Raw genomic sequence first — 23517 nt, forward strand, 5'->3', positions numbered from 1 at the left:
TTGTATACGACGTGTCACATGGATAACCTAAAAGGGGGAGGGAAATGATATCTTTCGATACAGCCTTGGTCAAGTAGAATCAATGCGGAGACAATATGTGGAACAACGACAGATTGCATTTATTGCATTGGGCAATAGAATAACATCACTTTCACCTTTTCACAAAGGTGAAGCAATATGAAGGGTAATGTTATATCCTATTTCTGACCATTTTAAGAAAAGTCAATAGGAGGCTAACATGTGGCATTGCATAAAAAAGATAGGTGGATGAAAATATCTTCAAAATATTTGAGCACTTTTTACGGAATTATAGTTGCCATAAATCTAGTTTTACACGTCAGTGGATAGTAGACGGAATGATGTAGTCATGTTACCCAAAAGTTTAATGAACAAAGAGAGAAACGAGGTCAAGCAGCTAGAGATACCAAAAGGCGACATAGAGAAATAAAACTTTGCTAATATAAGAGGGACAATCACAAAAGGAAAACCTAACAAAAGAATAATATAGAGAAAGGCTTTTTAACTATTGTAACCATTTCGGTAATTGAAGAATGATTTGTAAGAACAAGCTGTAACGAAGCTCTATAAATAACAAAAGAATCCAGCAGAGCAAAAAAACTCAATAACCAATTATCTACAAATCAAACCAAACAAATCTAGCAATTTACTTTATCTCAACTTATCCTATGAGTGGCGGTAATCAAGTAGTAGTAATTCTTAGTTATAATCTTTAGTTGTAATTCAAATCTATACTCATATGTTAGATTTGATCTCTACTTAATATCATGCAGTTCTTTCAAGAGACGCATTCTTATAATCGCTCTGAGTGACCTATTGCGAGTTTTTTCCTTTTGTTTGATTGTACCAGTATTCTTTTGAGAATCTAGTTATATACATTTATATTGGACATATCTACTTATTTTGGTGCTTAGGGTCAAAGTTGATCAATTTGGATTGGCCTTATCTATTCTAGCATGCCTACACACATTACACATGATAAGAAACAAACCGAGCGGCAACACAATGTAGATCAATACTAGATAGTCCAAGTGCTCCAATGGTAGCACTAGCATTTCTCTTCACCTAAGTCCAAGTTAAGCTACTGATTTGGAGTTTGAATCAAATTGGATCTTCAAGCTTTAAAATTAGGCTTATGAAATAAATCAGCAAGTGTGATACATGTGGACAATTAAGAGTGAAGATTTCATGCCAAGAGGATCACTTTTTATCGAGGTCTGCTGGCCCCACCCACGTTCACACGCAATATACATGTCACCATGACACGTTTGTGAGAATTATGAGCCACATATAAAGTGGCCCACCATCAATATAACCTATAGCTAGCCTAAATACCAGACCTTCTGAATGCTGACAATTGGTAAGTTATTTTCACACATACGTGCGATGCTTGCACATGCGTAACGTGACCTGCAAGTAATGGGAAGGCAAGCAAATTTAGTTGAAATATCATTTTATAGTAACACGCAGGTTGACAATAGGAATTTTTGCATGGTCTAACTTTCGTAGACAGGGCCATTGACTCGATGAATAACTGAGAGCAAGTGGTATAGAAAGAGAAGAATAGAAAAGTATAGTGCATTTATTGATCCTTTGAAATGTAGGTACAATGACCTTTCATTTTGCCAAGCATGGTTAGCTGTTATATATTAGTATGGGAAATGGTTATATGGTCCCACCAAGATGTGTGTTGAACATCCGTCCATTTTGTGGGTACCCTGTAGGTTACGGGATATTTCAAAAATTAGCCGTATCTAGAACTCAAGTGTGTCATATCATCTGAAATCATGTGAAATCATGCTTAAAATATCTAAAAGCACTTGTTGGGCCCACCTGAGTTTTGGATATGGCTGAAACTTGGTAAGACCCTTATCTAAGTGGGACACACACAATGGATGGACTGGATGTCTGAAACACATCTCAACTAGTGCTATAAATGATGATGAAGATTTCAATAGGTGGATATCCACTCTCGACTGTTGTCTATAGAGTGTCCTACCTAAGCTATGTATTAGCCCGATTTTTAGGCCTGTGGGCCACCATGGGAGGGTGCATCTGATCAATGGGGTGGATTTCTGACATAGATGACAGCGAGCCCACAAAGCCCAACTTCATGGGCAGTTTCCCATGAGGTGGACCTCATAGTACCATTTCCCTGTAAGTATTGTCACAATTATCATCGAGATTTTGAAAATCTTGATAATATCTTGAATAGCATCCTAGACCACATTATTGTGATTTGATATGAGATTTTTAAAATGTTAGCATATCCAAGATATATATCATGTATTTATCACAATATTCATGATATTGTCACCAAAAAATAATAAAAACCATAAAGAATTTGTTATATAAATATATATTAAATATATAATCATTCATATTTTATTTTAAAATGTTTTTATTTTGCCAATATTTTCATGCTGATATCTTGAGGAAACTTTAAAATTTAAAAATCTCTTGAGAAATTTCTAAGCCAAAAAATTGTCTAAGAAGATCCATCACTATGCTTTCCGAAATATTGAAAAAACGTGTTCAATGATGCATGATAGGCTTTGCATCCTTTACTTACTTTTCATATTTTCTTTGTTTGAAAATTAAAAGAAAGAAGATATAAAGGAAAAAAAACATTAATGACCTATTTATAACTTAATTGATATAATTTAACTAAATAAAACTCGGAATATTTTAAAAGTAGCCTGCCAAGCAAGTCAACAAGTCTGGTGCTAGTTCATCATCAAGGTGGAGCCCACCTTAAGAAGAGCTCCCAAATGCACCACATTTTTGTTAGGTTGGAATGGGTGCACACTTCAAAGGTGGAACTAATAGAGCTCCACTAAAGTATAGTTATCAAAGTGGACCCGTGGAACTTTTGTCGTACAGTCTTTCTAATTAGACACTTCATATAAGCTATCCACATAAACCAAGAGAAGTCCATGCAGTTACGCACATTAAAGAAAGTGAAAGTAATTAAAATTTAATATAGGTTGATTATAAGAACTAAAATGTAGACAATTTCTTACCGAGAAACTACATTTTAATGATAATTTTATCCTCTAATAACCAAAGTTTTTAAGATTTGAATGTCCAAAATTATTTATATTATATACCATATAAACTTTTAAATTTGGATGACTGAAAATATATATGCCTAACTATGGCATAGGAAGAGCTTACAATTCAACAATCTCTGTAATGAAATGCTACATTGATCAAATGTTTCCCTTATTAAATGAACCTAAACGTCTAATGAATGGATGAATACAACCATTGGTCTATGTTTAATAGGGGCCAACTCAAATGGCATAATTGTTTAACAGTGAAATTTTGAGGATGACCCAAAGACTCCTATCCACTTTGGGGCCACCATATAAATGTTTTGGATCACTAAAACAAGGGACCCTCATGCACAATGTATTGTGAGATAGATGATATGCAACAATTTTGGTTTCCTCATAATTGTGTTTTATGCAAATGTCCCTAAAAGACTCAAGGCCTCGGTGGGGATGGGACCAGTCGGGTTCAAGTTGAGGGCCATCAAAGCCCTAACCTTTTTAAACTGGTGAAGAATTATCAGCCAAGCCTAACATATGCCCATTACATTGTGCCTAATACAACCCACTTAAAATTCATCAAGCCTAAAGTTGACGTGACTTGGCCTATTTAGCAATAATAAGCTCAGGTTTTCATTGACCTGACCTGATCATACCCATTTCACAGTAAGAAAGTCAGGATTGATTGACTGGCGCCACAGGCACAACATAACTGTAATAGATCTCTACTTATGAATGAGTAGATCTGTCTTTTGATCCACTTGGAGGGTAGATCAGCCTCGAATTTTAGAATAGAATATGAGGCCAATTGTATTATTAGCCGAGAGAATCATGTATACCTACATAACCATATGTATGTATTTGAACACGAGGCTTGATCTTCTTGGATAAGGTGGGCTTGGGGTCCCTGAGAGAGTGTAGATAGTTTACGTGTTGTGCAGGTTTTTCTTAAAAAAAAATACTGAGTGTCAAATTGGCCTTCATGGGACCTCCCTAGGGAGGTTAGGGGGATGTTGTTTCTGGTCAAAGTCCGCATGGGGTCCGTCAGTTCTCTTCCTTCAGAGTCCTAGGCTGTCTTTTTGGAGTTTTTTTCTCTGATTTTTGTGCTACCTAGTTAGTCTATATGATAGGTGTGGCCAGATGTTTTTTGCTGGTGCCCACCTGAATTCCAGCACTGTAAATCTCCGGTTCATATCATCAATGGAAAGCTTTCTTTTGAAAAAAAAAAAACTTATCTTCTATTAATTTGTTTTGGATTTTGGGCCAGCCGGGTAGGATCATTTAGCCCAATATAGTGGGTTATTAGGTAGAGAGATGGAAATGGATTGGGTCAGCCTACTGGTCGATCAACTGGCTTTACCTGCTTTTGAGGTGGATTTCGGAGAAGCAAAATGGGTAATGATTGTGTTTGTGTTAGAAAATGTGGCCCATTTACTTAAATTGGTTGGGCTTGGGTTGAACCCTCAACGGGCCTTGTATTCCCACAATGTATTTGTGTATGTATGGATCTATTAATTACTGTTCTAGAATACCTTTAGCCCGATATTCCACTCTTAAACATGTGTCGTCGTGCTGGGTTGGTAAGATCAGTCAAGCCCACTCTACTTACAATAAAATGGCTCGGGTTGGGTTGGGTTGGGCTCGGGTGTGATAAATTTTAAGTAGATTGGATCAGGCCACAAAGTAATAATGGGCCACTGGTCGAGTTTCGGGTAGAAATCTTGGGTTGTTTGTTAAACAGGTTGGGCTCAGATTAACCTAAACCTGGCCTGAACCCAACCCATTACCACCCCAGGTTGGGTATGGTTCAAACGAAGCCCTACTGATTTATTTAAATGGGCCACTTTTCTAGACCTGGCCTGACCAGCTACCCACTTAGCTTGGCCTGAAACCACCTCAAAAGCAAGTTGGGCGTGGGTCAATATCAGCACTACGTTTTCAAAGACACCAGACAAGCACAGACTGATCTTGTGACATGGTCAAGGTGGGCACTTTCCTAGCAGGTTGGGCTTTTGTTTTTTGCCTAGTTTCCCAGCTCTTAATCAAGCCTGACAAGCCTCAACCCAGTTGGACTCCGTTAGGCCCCCGGTCACATCCATCTCGTGGCCCAAAAGGCACACTCGCTGTTGGAATCTATATATGATTGAATTAAATAGACTTTTAAAAAATGAGAGGGAAAAGGTAGGACACCCTAAGCTTGAGCTCGTATAATCTATAAACCAAACCAACTCAAACAGTAGAGATAGGCTTGAAGCTCAGCTCTTCTAATGCTTGAATAGGGGGTTCACATAAATAAACCAAACCAAAATTGGGTCAAACTCAGTTCGGCTCAGCTCGCATACAGCTCTACATGTGGCCATTGAAAGTTGGTGTGAGTGGGTGGTTTCATCAAGCTTGTTAAAGTCCACACAATTCAATATGGGATCCATTTAATTTACCGGAGACATTAGTAGTGGGATAATCTTATAGTTTGGCTTGTCTATCAGATCTTTTAAAGGCTAGCTAGCACTTTTATAATTTTGATTGGTTAACTTTGAGTTTTAACTGTTAATTTATTTTAAACCATGCTTGATGGGCATCCAATGGCTAAGATATGTTGATCCACTCCTTGGAGCGGCATAAGAATTTCCAAGGATAGTTCCCACTATTTCCAAGAAATATGGTTCATTAGGTTGCATGGATTATAAATTTAAATAGCTCTCTTTCATAAGTAGGGTACACAAAAGTCTTATGGTGGAGTGCCCAAATATGGTACACCTCTTGAAACTCTTACCCGTACTCGTACATGGATCTTATCTTACAAGCAAAGAGTGATTCTAAAGAAGATCCCTCGACATATAACCTCCTTTTGAATAGTCATTAGAGAGAGAGCCAAAGAGGGTGGAAACTGAGAGGGAAAAGGTAGGACACCTCACCTCCTATAGGCATCGATTTTAAGCTAGTTTAAAGACATTTCATTGTGTTAAATTTAGTTCTGAAGATAAAACCATTAAAAAATGGGTAATTATTGATAACCTGGAACAGTGAGGGCTGATACATGAGCAGTTGGAAATTGTACATGTGGCATTCGTTAACTCAAATTAAACCATCCACATTTCAGGACTGCACCGTAGTTTAGATAGGTCATCATTCCAAAATTACATTGTTTGAACAATGCTAACCTTTGATGCAATGGCACTTATCCAAACAGCAAGAAATGACAAGCAAAAAACATCTCTCTTTTTTTTTTTTTAATAAAGATCTTAATTTGTATCCAAACAGGCCAATTTCCACCAACAGGCTATCTAGATTATCCAATCAAGCGTAACTTTTGATTTATGACCCACCACAATTTTGCATGGGTACAATTTATTAATGCCATTTTTCTTTTAAATTTTGGAAAATGCCCATATATATTATACAAAAGTTCAAAAAGAAAGGATTAGGCCCAGATTTTCAATGTATCCAACGGGCACCTTTGGACATGGAGCCTTTAACTACACACGCACGATCATATGGATCGATGGAGATTGAAAAGACTGAAACCATGTCATTCCAGGGCGACTAGACAACGGATGCTAAATGTCACAACAATGGCAACTTTCCTAGGTACTTTTGCCTAGTTGTGGCAATGAGTCAGGTCCACCCTCAGGTCAACTGGCCTGACTTACTTTTGAGGTGGGTTTGGACCAAGCTAAATGCATAGCAGGTTCAGCTCAGGCTACAAATGTGATCCCTTCAACTTAATGGGCTAAGCTTCAGTCGAACACTATCTGACCATATATGTTATCAATGGGTTGGGCTAGATGACCTAACCTAACCCAAAACCAAAAACAAAATAAAGAAGAAAACACATTTTATTTTTATTTTTTTCCTTTTTCTTTTCTCTGTTTGTGGGCGCTGGCAACCCTACTCCAGCCTTTATATTGATTCAGAGAGAGCTGATCAACCTGGACCAAGAAAAGCCCAATATTTGTTGGGCTTCAAAACCATAACAGCCCAAACCATGGGAAATAAAAATTAAGCCAAGGAAAGTACATGGTGGACTTGAGCATTGACAGAGGAAGCCCCCTTGACTGTCCTATTTCCAGTAGCTCCACCAACATCGTACATGTGTTGGAGATCACGACGGGTCAAACCATATACATGGCCCGGCCTAAAAGAGGTGGCCAGTCCACCATTCAATTACTGGGCCACAGTTACAGGAGAAAAACAGACTCTTGGAAAAATGACTACCAATGGTCACATTCTGGGCTTGGGCCTGGGCTTGTTCATGTTATGACCCACCAATGTGTGGTCCAGATTTCATGACTTGTTGGATCTCTCCTCCCCAAGTCGCCGTAGCATCTATCTCAGCATAGGACTGATGGACCGATCACCAAAATTTAAAAAAAAAAAAAAAAAAAAAGTCTCAGATCATCCGTTTGTATGCATCACAGCAATCCAAGAAATATTAACCATATGAACAATGTCTTTAACATGGAATGCCAAAATCATTTACACAACAATATGTCCAATCAACAATTTAATCCATCTACCTCTTAGAGACCATCATGGATTGCTTATGATTCTAAAGAACCTCTTTTATTAAGCAATCGACGGGCCATCGGATCAATGGCTTGGAACAAATAAGGCCAAATCAAGGTCGCACTGGATCATCTGATCAGTGTGATTTTTGCATGGTGGCCAGAGAAATATGATCTAGACATAATCGAAAGTTTAGATCGACTGGTCTGTCTTACTCCCTTTACTTTTTACATTAATCATGCTTGACTCGACCAAGTCAGTGAGCCAACTTGATGAGTCTGGCCAAGTCGTAACCGAGTCAAGCTCACTCCGGTGTTTCTTGGTGACTCAGGCTCAAAATCTCATCGAGTTGAGTTGACTCAGCCAAGTTTCAAGTTGAGTCATTGAGTTTTAGAACTATGCCATTAATCACATAAAGATGTATTTAGAATCAACAAAAAAAATAATAAAAAAAAACATAAATTTCTACATATTACGGGTTTTAACCATAACTGTAAGTTTCTGCAACCATGTTTTATTAGTATTCAAGGTATAAGAAATAGTAGATTACCAGTATTGGTGTATAAAGAATACACCGATATGATAGTGATCAGGCAGTGGAGCCCAGCAGCTGCTCAAGTACAGAACCTGCTCGTTGGACACCAAAAATCGATCACGGTCGGATTCGGATCCGATGGTTGAGGATAACACACAGCACTATCAATTTAGCCACTAGAATAGGCAGTAGATCAGACTCAAGCGTATATACCCAAATGACTGGAGCCTCTTACGCTGTTGAAACATTCTCCGGTGGCCTCGGTATCGCCTGCCATCCTGTACAAATTTGGAGAACCTCTTTCAGACCCACCGACGGAGCTTCCATAGTCAATGTCGAGCAGCATTCGCTTGCCTTAAACACAGAATCCACGCCAGGCCCGGTGACTAAACAAGGTTGAGAACCGTTTAGGAACAGATCACCTTCAGACCTTACCCACCCAGATGCAGCCTCTTCACAATCAGCTGCCTGCACCAGCATCACAATACCCCACCACTTCAGTCTCACCATACAAACAGCTATGAGTAAAGTGATATTGTCAAAAAATCATATCTGTGCAGCAGAGCAAGTTAAAAAGCACTGACATGCAACCAAATATAAGAACTGGATTTTTCTTTTTTCTTTTTTCTTTTTTTTTTGAAAGATGACAAAAAAAAATTATCAAGGAGGCTCGCAAAACGAGCGAAAGAATTTAACACCAACAACGCCCGATCAGGCCCAACTCACTAAGAAACTGGAGATTCTACTAATGATCTCCTCATCCCTAGGCTGGATAAGACCTGGAATTATCAGGCCCAACTCACTTGGAATGCAACTATAATGGAGGACATGCAAAGTTACTCAATTCCATGCATGTGGCAGCCAATCAGATCAACAGTCTAGATTATGGAACAATGGTCCCACATGTATGGAATTCCAATCACACAGAACGTAAACATGAACACTTTGCAAATGAATATGAACCAAGCCATCCATCAACATACAGACTGTTCTGGCAGAATTATTAGAGGCACACAAGGGGCCCTGTGCCTCACCAAATGTATGGTACAGTGAGATGCAGGATTCTGAACATGTTAGAAACGCAGTTCAGTGATCCAGACCATTGATATGATGGCCCCACATGGAAGGAAGATGGAATTCCACGTTGGGCATAATCTCCCAGACTCCTGATCGTTGGCCTATTTTCCATCGCGAGTGGATAACTGCCGCCTTCTTTTCTTAATCCCCTATTTGTAGACCAGAGGTTGACCTCAAATCTGGGAGATTTTGAGGGCAACCCATCCACAGTGGATTGACAGATCAACAGTCCGGATAACCAAACCATGGGCCTCATATATATGGAATTCTGACCTGGACAAACCATACATTTTCTGATGCTCGGGACTATAATTCCGTTCAAACAAATATCACAGGTATAGTTCTCTTACAAACTCTATGCCCCGACCAGCAAACCATACATTCACAAATCTCCAACATCCGATGAAAATTGCATCAGGTATCTATCAATATCAGACAAGAATGTAGAATCTGCCTCCTCACGTAAGTAATGAGTTTTACATTCAAGACAACCATCTCTCAACCCAGAAATACTAGAAAGCTCTCTCCTTCTACCATCATTTTTATACAAAAGCAGCCACTCTTCCTTATTGGACCACTCAACAGTTGACCAAGTAACTAGCTTTCAGAGACTCATGATTCAAATGACTGCTCTTTTCCCTATTAGGTCCACCCCATGCCCAAGTGACTAGGACATATTCGAAGAAATTTAGAAGATTACCCAGCCAGAAAAAAAAAAGGATATAATAATATGTACTCAACCTCTTTTTTTAATGGTATAATAACGTTAACTCCTGCTACCCTGCAACCCATAGAAGCACCTTCTTGGCTCCCAAATATCAATAGACAAACAATAGTTACGTACAATGGAGATGGATGCCTGTATCTGAGCAACAGCCTATATCAAACAGTTAGTGATGTTTGGCAAGGTTATGGTGAACCATCACAACAGCTGAGATGGAAGAAGAATAATCCCACTGACCGATATCTCAGTGCCTAATTGGAATTTTTGGAACCCTGGTGTTGGAGCTTGCATTGGTCTTTTTGATTAACCTTGTTAGGCGAGAAACTAGTTCCAAATTCCATAGAGTAAAAAAAAGGAAGTCCCATGCAAAACTCCTCGAGTAGTTAAACTTTTTTACTTTTTTTAATTAAAATATGATTAAGCACAAAGACAAACTACAGGCTCTCTTCAAAAAACAACAGACAAAATCAATTAGTGACCAACCGCCTATTTTATGATATGATCTGCACACCACTTTATGAAGAATCTACTATTTGGTCCATATATAGGAGTTGCTTGCTTTCTATTTGTTTCTTAATCGACTTCTATAACAAATTACAATTTTATCTCCACTTTCTGCCTGCCATATTATACTTAAAACTATACATCATTAATAGATAGAAACCAAGCAAATAGAAGCCCTTTCACTGTATATTTTAAATGTGCATGAATTCCATCTTGTGTCCTACAATAACGAGCATATAGAAGTTAATGTGCAAATATGGGAAAAGCATCAACTGAGTTACCTTCTCTGTCATATACCTAAATACCTCCTTCTTCTTCCCAGCTTCATATATATTACACTGAGAAAGAATCTGGAAAAAAAAAAAAATTGCCAAAAGAAAAATAAAATCAAACCTGAAAGTTAGAAAAAGAAGAAAAAAAAAATGAGTGCTTTAAACTTTCATGATCAAATAAAGGCTTTTAAATGTATTGGAACCTGAGATTCTACGCTGGCACACACAGCATATATACCCCAATTCCTTGTGTAATTGTTGTATAAATGAACTTTTGCAAATCTAACACGAGGATGCCGTTGCCTAGTCCCGTCAAAAAAGCAATGATGAATCGTCACCCTCATGCATCTGTCTCCAGTGTGTGTAGGATCTGCTCCAATAAGCATCGTTTTATCATGCTGTGCAAAGTGACATCTGTTGGTATAAATCATTGAATCTGATTAGCATTGAATGTTCACTCCAAGGTAATAAAACTCGTTGAAACAAAGTCAACTTGGAGAAAAGATGTGACAACTCAGGAAAAAAAAAACACATGTAGAGACACAGAACAAACCGAGTTGCACCCCAGAAACATTTATATGTTCCGAGTGAGATACTACGCAACACAACAGTTCCACCCACAGCAGAACAAGTTGTAGTGGTTTCGGCTCCTGAGCTTACATGGTACTCCCACTGAGTCATGTCTGCTCAAAATGAAAGCCTTGATGGCTGAGGACAGCACAATTAGCTAACAAGCTATTGCATATTACTCACCTTGAAACAGTAATGTCTGTGCTTTCTCGTGTAATATCAATCAGTCCATCATCGTAATCACACAGGCTGCAACGGTCTATCCATATGTGCCTTGACTTGGGCTTTATTTGAATGCCATCAACATCATGTCCTCTACCACCTTCAAATTCCAGGTTGCATACAATGACATGTTCACATTCCTTCAGACGTAAACCCTTGCCCATCAGTTTTATCCTCTGGCCACGGCCATCGATTGTCTTATAAGATGATACATTTAAGTAAGAATTGAGATGAATGGTGCCAGAAACTTCAAAAACTATCCAAAGTGGTTCTTGTATACGACACCCAGCACGAAGTGATCCATTTCCATCATCTACATAAAAAGAAAATAACAAATTAACCTAAGCAAGATAGCCAAAAGCCAATACGGTAGATATCACCTTGTTGCTGGAATCGATACAGGTGGATGGCACGATGTTGCTAGAAACAAATGCAACAAAAGTCTTTGAGTCTAAAAACTTACTAAAGCTAATGAAATGCACAAAATGGGTAGTGAGAGAAAGGTACTTTTTAGGGGGCACATGAGTTTCATGAATAAGTTCAATAAAGACAAACTAGTAACCACCAAACACAGACTTCTTAAAGGAGGATTGTTCAAAGGAATACTACAATGTGTGTTTTGCACCATTGCTTAGCCGGCAGGGCTTTCAACAGCTCGAGTTTGAGTTTATTGCTGTTGTACCCATAGCAGGACCCACCTAAGGGGGTCGGTCAGGTTCGGCTCTGGTACCATATTCAAGATACCAGGCCCAAACCAAAAAATAAGTTTGGGTATCTTTCAGGTACCTATAAGAGAGAGAGAGAGAGAGAGAGAGAGAGAGAGAGAGAGAGAGAGAGAGAGAGAGTTTTGAAGGATAACTGAAACTCATCAAGCAAGATGAAAAAGCAAAGATACAAAACCAATGATCGAGAAAGATAAATTACTATGCTATGCTATACATAATATTAACATGAAAGATTAAATCGGTACTTAACTGGTACCCAACTAGGTAAAAAATGGTTCCAGTGTTAGGATCAGACCTGTTTAAATCAGGTCGGGTATCTCAAGTGCCTATGATCTGGGTACCCATTGACAGCCCTATTAGATGGTGGTGATTCATCCATGGTACATGTCAGTGTACAGGTGTGTCAACTGCCACTCATCCAAATACCACATCACATTGCAGTCCTAACCAACAATCGATGGCCATCAAATGGACAGTAAAAAGGGCAAACAGTCCAAATTGAACAGGCTATTATAACATAGATATGTTCATCCAATTGCGATATATTCAATATATGCTACATACACAATGTGGCCCACGATTTGGATGGTTTTCAATTGGTTACATGTATGGATTAGTCAATGACTCGCCACCATTAAAGAAATGGTGAAAAAACCTAAATAATAGCACAGCCCAAATTGAAAAGGCAAATGCATATTTATGGTGATGAAGTTGTAGTTTGGAAACACTATCTTACATAGGAACCACTTCCTTGCCATTTCCACAAAACAATTTAGAGAGAAAAGGAAAAAAAATAGAGCATCCAAGACTCGACCGACTGACACTGGTAGCTAAGTTGCAGATGACAGACCAAAATCACAATACATTTGCAACAGCAATGGAAATCAATAAGAAGTTGTTAATGAGCTTAACTATGTGTGATATATTGACTACTTAAAGGCATGGGATTGATTGTCGGTCAAAATGCTGCTGCTCGCATCATGCTCGTTGTGTGAGACTTTTTTGTTTAGCCTTGAGATTGATTGAGTAAAGGCATGGAATTGATCAAGGAAAACCCCCGTGGTCACCGCTGTTCAAAGAGAGGACCCTCACTGAGAGACACGGTATAGTCTGTGTATGCCCATGTCCACAATCCACATGCATGCATGATCAGTAGAACCTACGTAACAAGACATCAATAATATCCCATGGAAATTCTTGGCCAAGCAAAACTGCAATTTTTACCTGGCCAGCTGCTATTATGCTATCTATTCTGTAAGTCCTGATAGGTCCCTAATGGCTGTTCGGGGAGCATTTTTTCCATGACCCAAAATGGCTCCTTAACGTGTAATGGTTCCTGCCGGTACTGTTTTGTAACAGCCTTTAGCATTTTCGAATACCCTGCTGGTGGGCCCCTCTAACCAAGGAGACTTTTCAGGCAATGGGGCATCATTGATGGGGCCCATCCAAACAACAGACTGGAATGTTGAAAGGTTGATTCAATTTGTATGGTTGTCGGGCCCATATTTGCACGAAGCATGACAGAAAGAAGCAACATATTCAGATGCAGCAGCAGGGAAGTGTTTGTTTTGACATATTGTATGGGAAGTGTCAAGAGTATCAAATATATTAGAAATTCCATTTAAACTGAAGGAAAGATTTTTTTTTTAGAATAGCTATAAGACTAGCCATGTTGTATGGGATCAAATCTTAGGCAGTTGAAGACATGTTAATAGGATAAGCATGGCTGACATGAGGATTCACAGGAACTTAGGAGTAGCACTGATAGCTAATAAGATAAGGGAAAGTAGGCTTAGATGGTTTGGCCATATGGAACGGAGACCAAGAAACAGACCAGTTAGGTGTGAGTTGGTTCAAGTTGAAGGCTCTAAAAGGGCAAGGGGAAGGCCCAAAAGGATGTGGCCGGAGCCTGAAGGTAGTAAGAAAAGACTTGATGTCCTATGGTTTAACTGAGGATATGGTCGATAGAGTGGAATGGCTGAACAAGATTCATGTAGCCGACCCCAATTAGTGGGGATGATGCTTTGATGATTGTGATAATTTCATAATGAGGGATTATGACACTGCAGAATGATGAGTTTGTGCCGGTCGAAGAGGAAAGAGAATTTATGGTTGAAATATTTTTAAACTTAAAAAATTACTACCCGTTGGTGAGGAAAGGGGAGTTTATAGTGAGACCCTTTCCCATTGCTCCATGCACCCAAACACAGGGAAGAAAAAAAAAAAGCACTGATTACTGAGCTCCCAGAACTAATCATTGCCTATCCAACCTTAATAACCCACTTCTAGACCTAATCTTACCATCACCAGGGTCTTAAAATTCCAGTCCCGGAGCACAAAACAGACAGCTCCTGAAGCAGGGCATATAAGCAAACATCAAAGAGTGTGCAAGATTATTTTTTATTTTTTTGAGTAACAAATAACAACAAAAATATTATTAAAATGGGAAATCAAGGAGAGCAAACCGGCTAAGAGCTTCAATCTCTAAGCTACTAGTGCATGATTTTACCCTTTTTTTTCAATATCAAATGAAATATTAATCTGGAAATTAACAATCTTATTTCATAGGAGACACAGCACAGATCCCACAGTTCAGCTCCATATGAGGCCCACCGAACGACATTTTCTGCATTCCCAATATAAAAGATCTATCATCCATAACTCAGTGAGTTTTCCTGATACATTGTCATCTCAAGCACATGTACCTAGTACATAGAAATGCATGCATATGAGCATCTGGCCTCTGGTGGCAGCCGAGTATCTGTGTCTTCAAACCGCTTTCTGTAACGCAAACTAATAATTCATGCATTAACCAAAACACAGACAACATATGCAAATTCGTGCACGAACACAACATAAATGCAGAAATCCATGCAGAACCATGCAGAAACTTCAACAAATTTCGATTCATGTGATAGTGAAGGATGCAGAATCCATGTCCAACATCCAAGAAAACCATAAATGCAGAACATGGGAGTGTGGGGCCTACTATCAAGTGTCTATAGCTCAAAAATCACAATGACAATACCATCCTACTCATCTAATCAGCATCCACCAAAATCCACCTTAAAGACCAAAAAACAGCCAAAGTAAAAGAAATGCCCCATTTCTTCCAGGTGTTAAGATCATCCAATCAGTACAATTTTTGAAACAAAAACCATATATTGTGGGACCACAAAAGGGATGCTAATTGCGTGGTGTGGCACACCACTGACCTTGGTGGTGTGTTGACGTGGCAAAGTTCTATGCGCCTCACCATGATGTACGTGTTATATCCACACCATCCATCCATTTTGCAAGATCATTTTGGGGCATTAGCCCAAAAATGAGGCAGATCCAAAGCTCGAGTGGACCACACCACAGAAAGCAGCAAGGACAATGACACCCACTGCCAAAACCTTCCTAGGGCCCACCATGATGTTTATATGCCATCCAACCTCTTCATAAGGTCACAGAGGGAAAACACAAATATCAGCTTGATCCAAAACTTTTGTAGCCCACAAGAAGTTTTCAATGGTAGGCGCTAAATCCCCACTGCTTTCAATGGTTGGGTCCTCTTTTTTTGGCTCATGCCCTAAAAATGGGAAACGGATTGGCTACTCCCCCTGCCACCAGCCCCGTGGCTGGTAGTCGGTGCTCTGTGAGCCCCACAATGATGTATGTGATTCATCCATACCGTTCATCCATTTTTACAGATTATTTTATGGCTTGATCCAAAAAATTAGAGGGATATAAATCTCAGGTGGACCACACCACAGGAAAACAATACTGATTGGATATCTACCATTAAAATCCTCCTATGGCCAACTGTACTGCTTATTTGACATCCAATCTGTTGATTAGGTCATACAGACCTAGATGAAGGGAAAAGACAAAGATCAGTTTGATCCAAAACTTTTATGGCCCCCAAAAAGTTTTTAATGGTCTACGCTCATTCAACACTGTTTCCTGTAATGTGGTCCACTTGAGATTGGGATATACCTCATTTTTGGTCTCATACCCTAAAATGATCTAGAAAAATAGATGGACGGCATGGATGAGACACATACATCATGGTGGGGCCCACATAGCACCGACCACCAGCCATTGGCTGGTGGCAGGGGGAGTAGCCAATCCGTTTCCCTAAAAATGATCTCGCAAAATGGATGGACGATGTGGATATAACACATACATCATGGTGGAGCCCACATAACTTTGCCAAGTCAACACACCACCAAGGTCGGTGGTGTGTGTCACACCACGCAATCCGTGTCCCCACAAAAGAAACGATCCTTTCCCCCAAAAGAAATTCTCCGTTAACCACAATCGAAGATCGCCATAGGCGAATTCCAATCACCATCCGATCCTTATCAGACACCAACAGTTTCAACCACAACGAATCAAACTTCCAACAAGATTGACAAAAACGACAAAAAATACCAGCTAAAGAGGTGACGTGGTAGATGGATCCATGAAGGCCTCCGATGGCGGAGCGGCCGAAACCCTCAGCCTGCCCGGCGAGGGCCCGCAAGCTGTTGTCGACGTGGCCGTAAGGCAATCGGGCCATCGTTGTGGTAGTTGCTGTCGTTATCGGTGTCGTTGAGGGAATGTAGGAGGAATTGGGACCGAGGGGTGGAGGGACATAAGTAGTAGGGGGCGTTGTAACGGACGGTAGAGAAGAGCTGTTAGTGCTGTTATGGGGTTTATGGGAAGGATTTGAAGAGAAACAGCCGTAACAAATACCCATCAATGCAGAGACCGGAAACGCACGATCTCTCTGCTCTATCTGTCGGTGGTTTTGTTGCAGGAGTTCGTTTTGGCTCTATCGCGATATACGATCAGTGTCTGTCGCCTCCCACTGGGGCCCATGTGCTGCGATGTACCGATGATTTTGAACAGTTCGTATTCTATTTACTACCACATATTAGCTATTTTTTCACATAATGATAGTTCATTAAAGATCTTTACCTTTGATTTTAAGAGATGAATACAGGCCTTTGAAAATCTTCATTTCATCTACAATCTGTGATAATAAAAATCCACCGTTAAGATTAATTTTATTAACTTTTTGAATAGATTCCGTAAAACGAACGGTTCCGATCATCGAAATACTGAGTATGTGGGCTCAGCGATCGGAGACACACACTGGATTACGAGTCGCAATGGGGAACTTGGGAGCGGATTAGGTGTTACCCAGGCAACACCTTAGTGGGTGTTACGCTTACCGTGTGGGCCCCACCTTGATAAATATTTTGTATATCTACGACGTCCATCCGTTCCATCAGCTCATTTTATTTTTTAATCCCAAATATCAATCCTAAAAAAAATCTCTATTGGACCACACAACTGGAAAAGTGGAGAATGACAATTAAAATATTTTTATAGGCCATAAAAGTTTTGGATCAAGATGATATTTTTATTTTATTTTCATCCGGTTCATTTTGATCTTATCAACGAGTTGGATGGAGAATAAACATTACTTATCTACTTTTAGTGGCCCACAGAAGTTTTTAATGGTGGGAATTCAACCACTACTATTTCCTGCAGCGTGATCAATCTGAGATTTGAATCTGGTTAAGTGTTTCTGGAGCACGTTGTAAAATGTCTGGAAAAACGGATGGACGGCGTGGATATATAGAACACCATCAAGGTGGGCTCCCGTGTAGGGTAACACTCACTATATATTCCTGTGCCCGGAGCTGTGTGACAAATTCATACCGTACATCTGTTTTGAAAGATCGTAATAGGTTAGGATTCTATAAAACCGGCAGATCCATATTTCATGTGGGCCATACCTCAGGAAACAGTGGGGATAGAATGCCTGGGGGACAGAAGTTTTGTATCAGGATCATATCTGTACGTAGCATCTGAGTAATGATAACCTATCAACGGTGTGGATGGCATATAAATATCATGGTCAGCTCCGGAAGGTTTCAACGGTGAACTTTTCTATTACCACTGTTTCATTGGTGTGGCCCACCTGTGTTTTGTATCTGCGTTATTTTGAAATCGTGTACTATTGTGGTCGTTTCAACGGTGCAAGTCATTCTTCCCACTGTTTTCTATGGTGGGGTCCACTCCAGATTTTGATCTACCTCAATCGTTTGGATCATAGCCTAAAATGATATCTCCGGAGAAAATGACCACTGTAGACAAAACCTTTTATCCAGCGGTTTTTATGAAGGAATACAAACCTTAGTTACCAACTTAGACTAGCACGTGCGGACAGCGACTTTGAGGACGAAACTACCCCTCCTTTTCACTGCGAAGACGAGCGCTGACGCTCCTCCAACTGAGAGTTGTACGAACGGCTTAAAAGAGATCAAAGTTACATGGCCCCACAGCTATATATTTATTATATCCACAACGTTCATCCGTATTTCGAGATCATTTCGGAGCATTATCCCCAAAAAAAATCATATCCAAAGATCAACTGGACCACACCACAAAGAGCAGCGGGGAAATTGATTTTCACCGTTAAAACTTTTGTAGGGTCCACCATAACATTTATTTTCCATCCAATCTATTCATAAGGTCACAAAGGCCTGGATGAAGAGGAAAAACAAATTTCATAATGATCCAATACTTCTGTAACCCCTTAAAGGGTTTCAATGGTAGACGTTCAATTTCTCACTGCCTTTTACAGTGTGGTCCACTTGATAGTTAGATCTGTCTTATTTTTCGTCTCAAGCCTTAATATGAGCTCGCCAAATAGATGGACGGTTTGGATATAACACAAACCTCATGGTGGGGCCCACAGAAGCAATGAAAATTCATAAAAATAAAAAAAAATCCTGGATGAATCGCGGATTCCGCGATTCCATCGCAGCTTGCTGTACGATTTGGGGATGGATCACAGAATCCGCGATTGATCCCAGATTCAAACAAAAAGCTATGGCTACGGGCTATAGCCGTATCAATTTCTAGTATACCTTTCTAGTATACGTTTCTTTTTTAATTTTTTTAATTTTTTTTTACATTTAGAATTTTATTCTACCTACATTTTTCTCTAACACATATTTATATAAATATGTATATATAAGCATATAAAAAAAATTTCTCACCTTTTTTTATTTCTTTCTTTATTCATATAACAAGAATATCTTCTAAACCAAAATTAGTTACTTGACGTACCATATATGATTTTAGGGCTGAAAGTTAGGCGGGTTCAACCCGACCAACCTGTGACCCACACGACATTGGGTTGGGCTTGGGTAGGATGTATCGAGTTTGGTCTTGGGGTTGGGCCATACAAATACCAACCTGATAAAACTTGGAAACGGAATCACCGGGATTGACCGTCAAATGCATAGAAATGACCGTGAAGTGAAGGGAATTGACCATGAAGTGTATCAAAATGACCTTGAATCTAAACGGAATCGTCGAAATTGACTGTGAAATGCATGGAAATGACCGTGAAGTTAAGCAAATTGACCGTGAAATGCGTGGAAATGATCGTGAAGTGTATCGAAATGACCACGAATCTAAACGGAATCGTTGGAAATGACAGTGAAATGAAGCGAATTGACCATGGAATGCATGGAAATAACTATGAAGTGAAGGGAATTGATCGTAAAGTGCATGAAAATGATCGTGAATCTAAACGGAATCGTTGGAATTGACTGTGAAATGCATGAAAATGACCGTGAAGTGAAGCAAATTGAATGTGAAATGCGTGAAAATGAACGTGAAGTGAAGGGAATTGACCGTGAAGTGCATCGAAATGACCGTGAATCTAAACGAAATCGCTAGAAATGACCGTGAAATGCGTGGAAATGACCGTGAAGTTAATTGAATTGACTGTGAAATGCATGAAAATGACCATGAAATGAAGGAAATTTACTAGAAATTGAGCGGGACAAACTGAAAATTAAGCAGACCAAACTGGAAATTGAGCGGGCCAAACTGAAAATTGAGCGGGATAAACTGGAAATTGAGCGGGACAAACTGAAAATTAAGTGGGATAAACTAGAAATTGAGCGGGCCAAACTCAAAATTGAGGGAGACAAACTGGAAATTGGGCGGGCCAAATTGGAAATTGAGCGGGTCCTACATGGTTTTCCCATGGAATATCTCTGAGTAGATATCCTTTTAGCTATGTGCATGCCTCTCTCTCAAATTGAGATCTAATTGAAAGGGGATAGAGATGAGGTTGGATACAAAGACCTTATCCCTATTGTAAACCAACTCTTCCTAATCCTCTCAGATTCTCTTTATAAAAAGAGGAACTCTCTAAGTGTAGAGGCATCCCGAAACTACAGAGAGGAAAAACCAAGAGGAATACGAGAAAATATCCTATTGTCCATTAGGCTTCCATATGTTCTAAACCCTCGATATGCCATCATACAAACACCAACCCGATAAAACTTGGAAATAGAATCGGCGGGATTGACTGTCAAATGCATGGAAATGACCTCGAAGTGAAGGGAATTGACCGTGAAGTGCATTGAAATGACCGTGAATCTAAACGGAATCGTCGGAATTAACCGTGAAAATGCGTGGAAATGACCGTGAAGTGAAGGGAATTGACCGTGAAGTGCATTGAAATGATTATGAATCTAAACCCTGGCTAATTAAGCTTTCATATGTTCTAAACCCTGGCTAATCAGGCTCATCTATCGAAAGCAGTCCATCGAAACTAGAATAGGACTGCTGATTACTGACGCACGATCAAGGATGTAATTAGGCTATTGACCGCAGCACCAGCCAATTAACTGATCTGTGAGCTCCATGATGATGTATCTCTTTTATCCTCTCAGTTCAATCATTTAGCCGGCTCATTTTATGGCATAAGACAAAAAATGAGACGTACAAATCTAAGGTGAACCATACTACAAGAACATAGTGTTGACTGAATATCCACCATTAAAAACTAGTAGGTGACCCAACATGAGCCAGCTATCTAGTGCAAAAGCTGTGGGCCCCACTATGAAGTATGTGTTTAATCCATGCTGTTCATCCATTCTTTCAGCTCATTTTAAGGCATGAGTCCAAAAATGAAGCGATCCAAAGCTCAGGTGGATCAAACCACAAGATACAATAGTGAGAATGATGTCCACATTTGAAACCTTCCCAGGGCCTAAAGTGATGGTTATTTGCCATCTAACCTGCTCATGAGGTCACACGATGTACGATGGGTAAACATAAATATCAACTTGATCCAAAGCTTTTGTGTGCGTTAAAGAAGTTTCCAACAGTAAGCATTCAATCCCCACAGTTTTCTGTGGGGTAGTTCACTTGAGCTTTAGATCTGCCTCATTTTTTGGCTCATAGCCTAAAATGAGCTGAAATAAATTGGACAGATTGTTGATAAAACACATACATAATGGTGTGGCTCACATAGCTTTGACACCAACTATCCGGTTGGTGCTGGGGTCACCGACCAAACCGCGTCCTTGTGGGATCATGGGCGCTCATAAAGGTGGTTCTGATGGTGAATTTTCTGTTTCTTAAAAATTTCGTTGGTTGGGTGGGTCAGGCATGTATAAAGAAATGGACGGTTGAAACAATGATAACCGACGGTATACATTCAACATGAGTGTGTCGGTTGGCCGATGGGTGGGCTTGCTTCAGTGCGTTCGGCGCATCTACGTATTCCAGTTGAACTTGTAGTGGGCATATCCAAAGGGCGATGACATAAGAGGAGAGGAAAAAATCGGAGTATGGTAAAGCCATCTATACCCAGCACACTTGGCAGTGTGAGGTGCAAATCTGTCCGTCCATATTTATTAATCAGCATGGATCGTTTACGCCTCAAAAATTACAGCTACTTAACAATCCTTGGGCCTATTTGGCAGCGTGGATTTGTAAAACCCTGGATTTGGAACCCCCAAGATTAGAAACCCCCTGGATTTGCAATCCTTCCAGTGTGCTTGGTGAGGGAACCTAGGAATTTAGCGAGGGAACCTAGAAATTCAGCGAGGGAACTGAAGAATTGAGCGACGCTCGCTCAATTTCCAGTTTATCCCGCTCAATTTTCAATTTGGCCTACTCAATTTTCAGTTTGTCCCACTCAATTTCCAATTTGACCCCAAACTGGAAATTGAGCAGGCCAAACTCGAAATTGAGGCTAGACGAGTTCATCATCTTGGATCTAGTTAAAATTGGTTGGGTTCAATTAAGTATAGTCTAGGTTGAGCCTAATCTAGTTTTAATATATATATATATATATATATATATATATATATATATATATATATATATATATATATATATACAATCCTATGGAAAAAACAAATGAAAAGAGAGAGAACATATGAGAGGTGATCCTTATCTCCTTTGATGGTTCAAGCTGCATGTGCCCTACCCAACTTATAAGGAGAAGTTATATGGGTCTTGGAATAATGTTGGTGACAAATCCACCTTGTCTATTAATATTATCATATTGTGTTAGGACATGACTCTAAAAATGAGATAAATCCAAAATCTCAAATAATCTATGCTATAAGAGATAGTGGAGATGGAAATTGATGCATTGTGATGATTGAGTTCGAGTATGCTTGCCAACAAAGCAAGATTTTCTTGTTTGTTGCCATGTGATTGGGCTACATTATTACATCAATCAAGTTCGGGTTCGGGATCGGGTTTAAGTTTGGGTTTTCAAGTTTAGGTTTAGGTTTAAGTTAGGGAGTTGAGATTAGGATTAGGTGTAGGTTTACGTTTAGGGATTTAAGAATACATTTAGGTTTTAGATTTAGGTTTAGGTTTTAGGTTATATGTTTAGGTTATAGGTTTAGGGAATTGAGAATACGTTAAGGTTTAGGTTTAGAAAATCAGGTTTAATGTGTTTAACCTCCACTAAAACCATATGCTTGTTTGCGTAAAAATAGACTTGTTGATGCTTTATGCCATGAGAGTTTCACCTTCTCTATTAATTGCATCGTACCACAACAACATAATCACTAAATCATGTGGATGATGAACAAAATCATGAAATCCAGTAAAAAAAAAAAATGAACCTCTTTGTTGCTAGCACTGATAGCTCAACCAAACAAAGAAGAGACTATCTTCTAGCCAGCAAGATTAGAAAAGAGTGACCTAACGTAACCAAATCAAGAGAAATAGAAGATGCAAAATAGGCAAAAAACAGCCCACACCACCAAGACCATCCTATGTCAGTATGTTCTGCAATGAATTATGACAACTATGGGAACTATGAAATCCAAATGCACTTTTACATCAAGTGTTGAAACTCGAAAGCAACCCATTCAAGTGACTATTATTGAATCATAATACAAAATCAAAGCAAGGTCACTGATATGAAGGATTTTTGTCCTTCAAAGTATATGCTAAGAAATAAAGAAACAACTTAAAAGAAAAAAGTATAGGTTTG

The 23517-nt window shown here is 39.4% G+C and overlaps 1 protein-coding gene and 1 long non-coding RNA gene across 2 annotated transcripts in view; one reads left to right on the forward strand and one right to left on the reverse strand.

Moving 5' to 3' along the window:
- LOC131253048 (uncharacterized) overlaps positions 1-11355 on the forward strand; it is an 87692-nt gene extending 76337 nt beyond the window's left edge. Inside the window, exon 2 of the long non-coding RNA XR_009174810.1 lies at positions 11208-11355. This is a non-coding gene — a long non-coding RNA (uncharacterized LOC131253048). The remainder of the gene's footprint in view (positions 1-11207) is intronic.
- LOC131253045 (probable pectate lyase 4) lies at positions 8024-16969 on the reverse strand. The gene is made up of 5 exons (XM_058253868.1): positions 16626-16969; positions 11443-11794; positions 10893-11103; positions 10699-10767; positions 8024-8580 (listed from the first exon to the last, which is right to left on the reverse strand). The coding sequence occupies exons 1-5, from the start codon at positions 16930-16932 to the stop codon at positions 8344-8346; spliced, it is 1176 nt and encodes a 391-aa protein (XP_058109851.1). The 5' UTR covers positions 16933-16969; the 3' UTR covers positions 8024-8343.
- Positions 16970-23517: the final 6548 nt, after the last annotated feature.

The sequence above is a fragment of the Magnolia sinica genome, chromosome 8 (assembly GCF_029962835.1).
Source record: "Magnolia sinica isolate HGM2019 chromosome 8, MsV1, whole genome shotgun sequence".
Taxonomy (NCBI): Eukaryota; Viridiplantae; Streptophyta; class Magnoliopsida; order Magnoliales; family Magnoliaceae; genus Magnolia; species Magnolia sinica.

Bases quoted from the DNA above. Each gene is read 5' to 3' on its own strand.
- LOC131253045 (XM_058253868.1), bottom strand. From the start codon at position 16,932: ATGGGTATTTGTTACGGCTGTTTCTCTTCAAATCCTTCCCATAAACCC. The intron at 11,104-11,442 runs GTGAGTAATATG...TTATACCAACAG, and splicing joins ACAGACATTACTGTTTCAAG to ATGTCACTTTGCACAGCATG. The intron at 8,581-10,698 runs GTAACTCAGTTG...ATGCTGGTGCAG, and splicing joins TTAGGTATATGACAGAGAAG to GCAGCTGATTGTGAAGAGGC.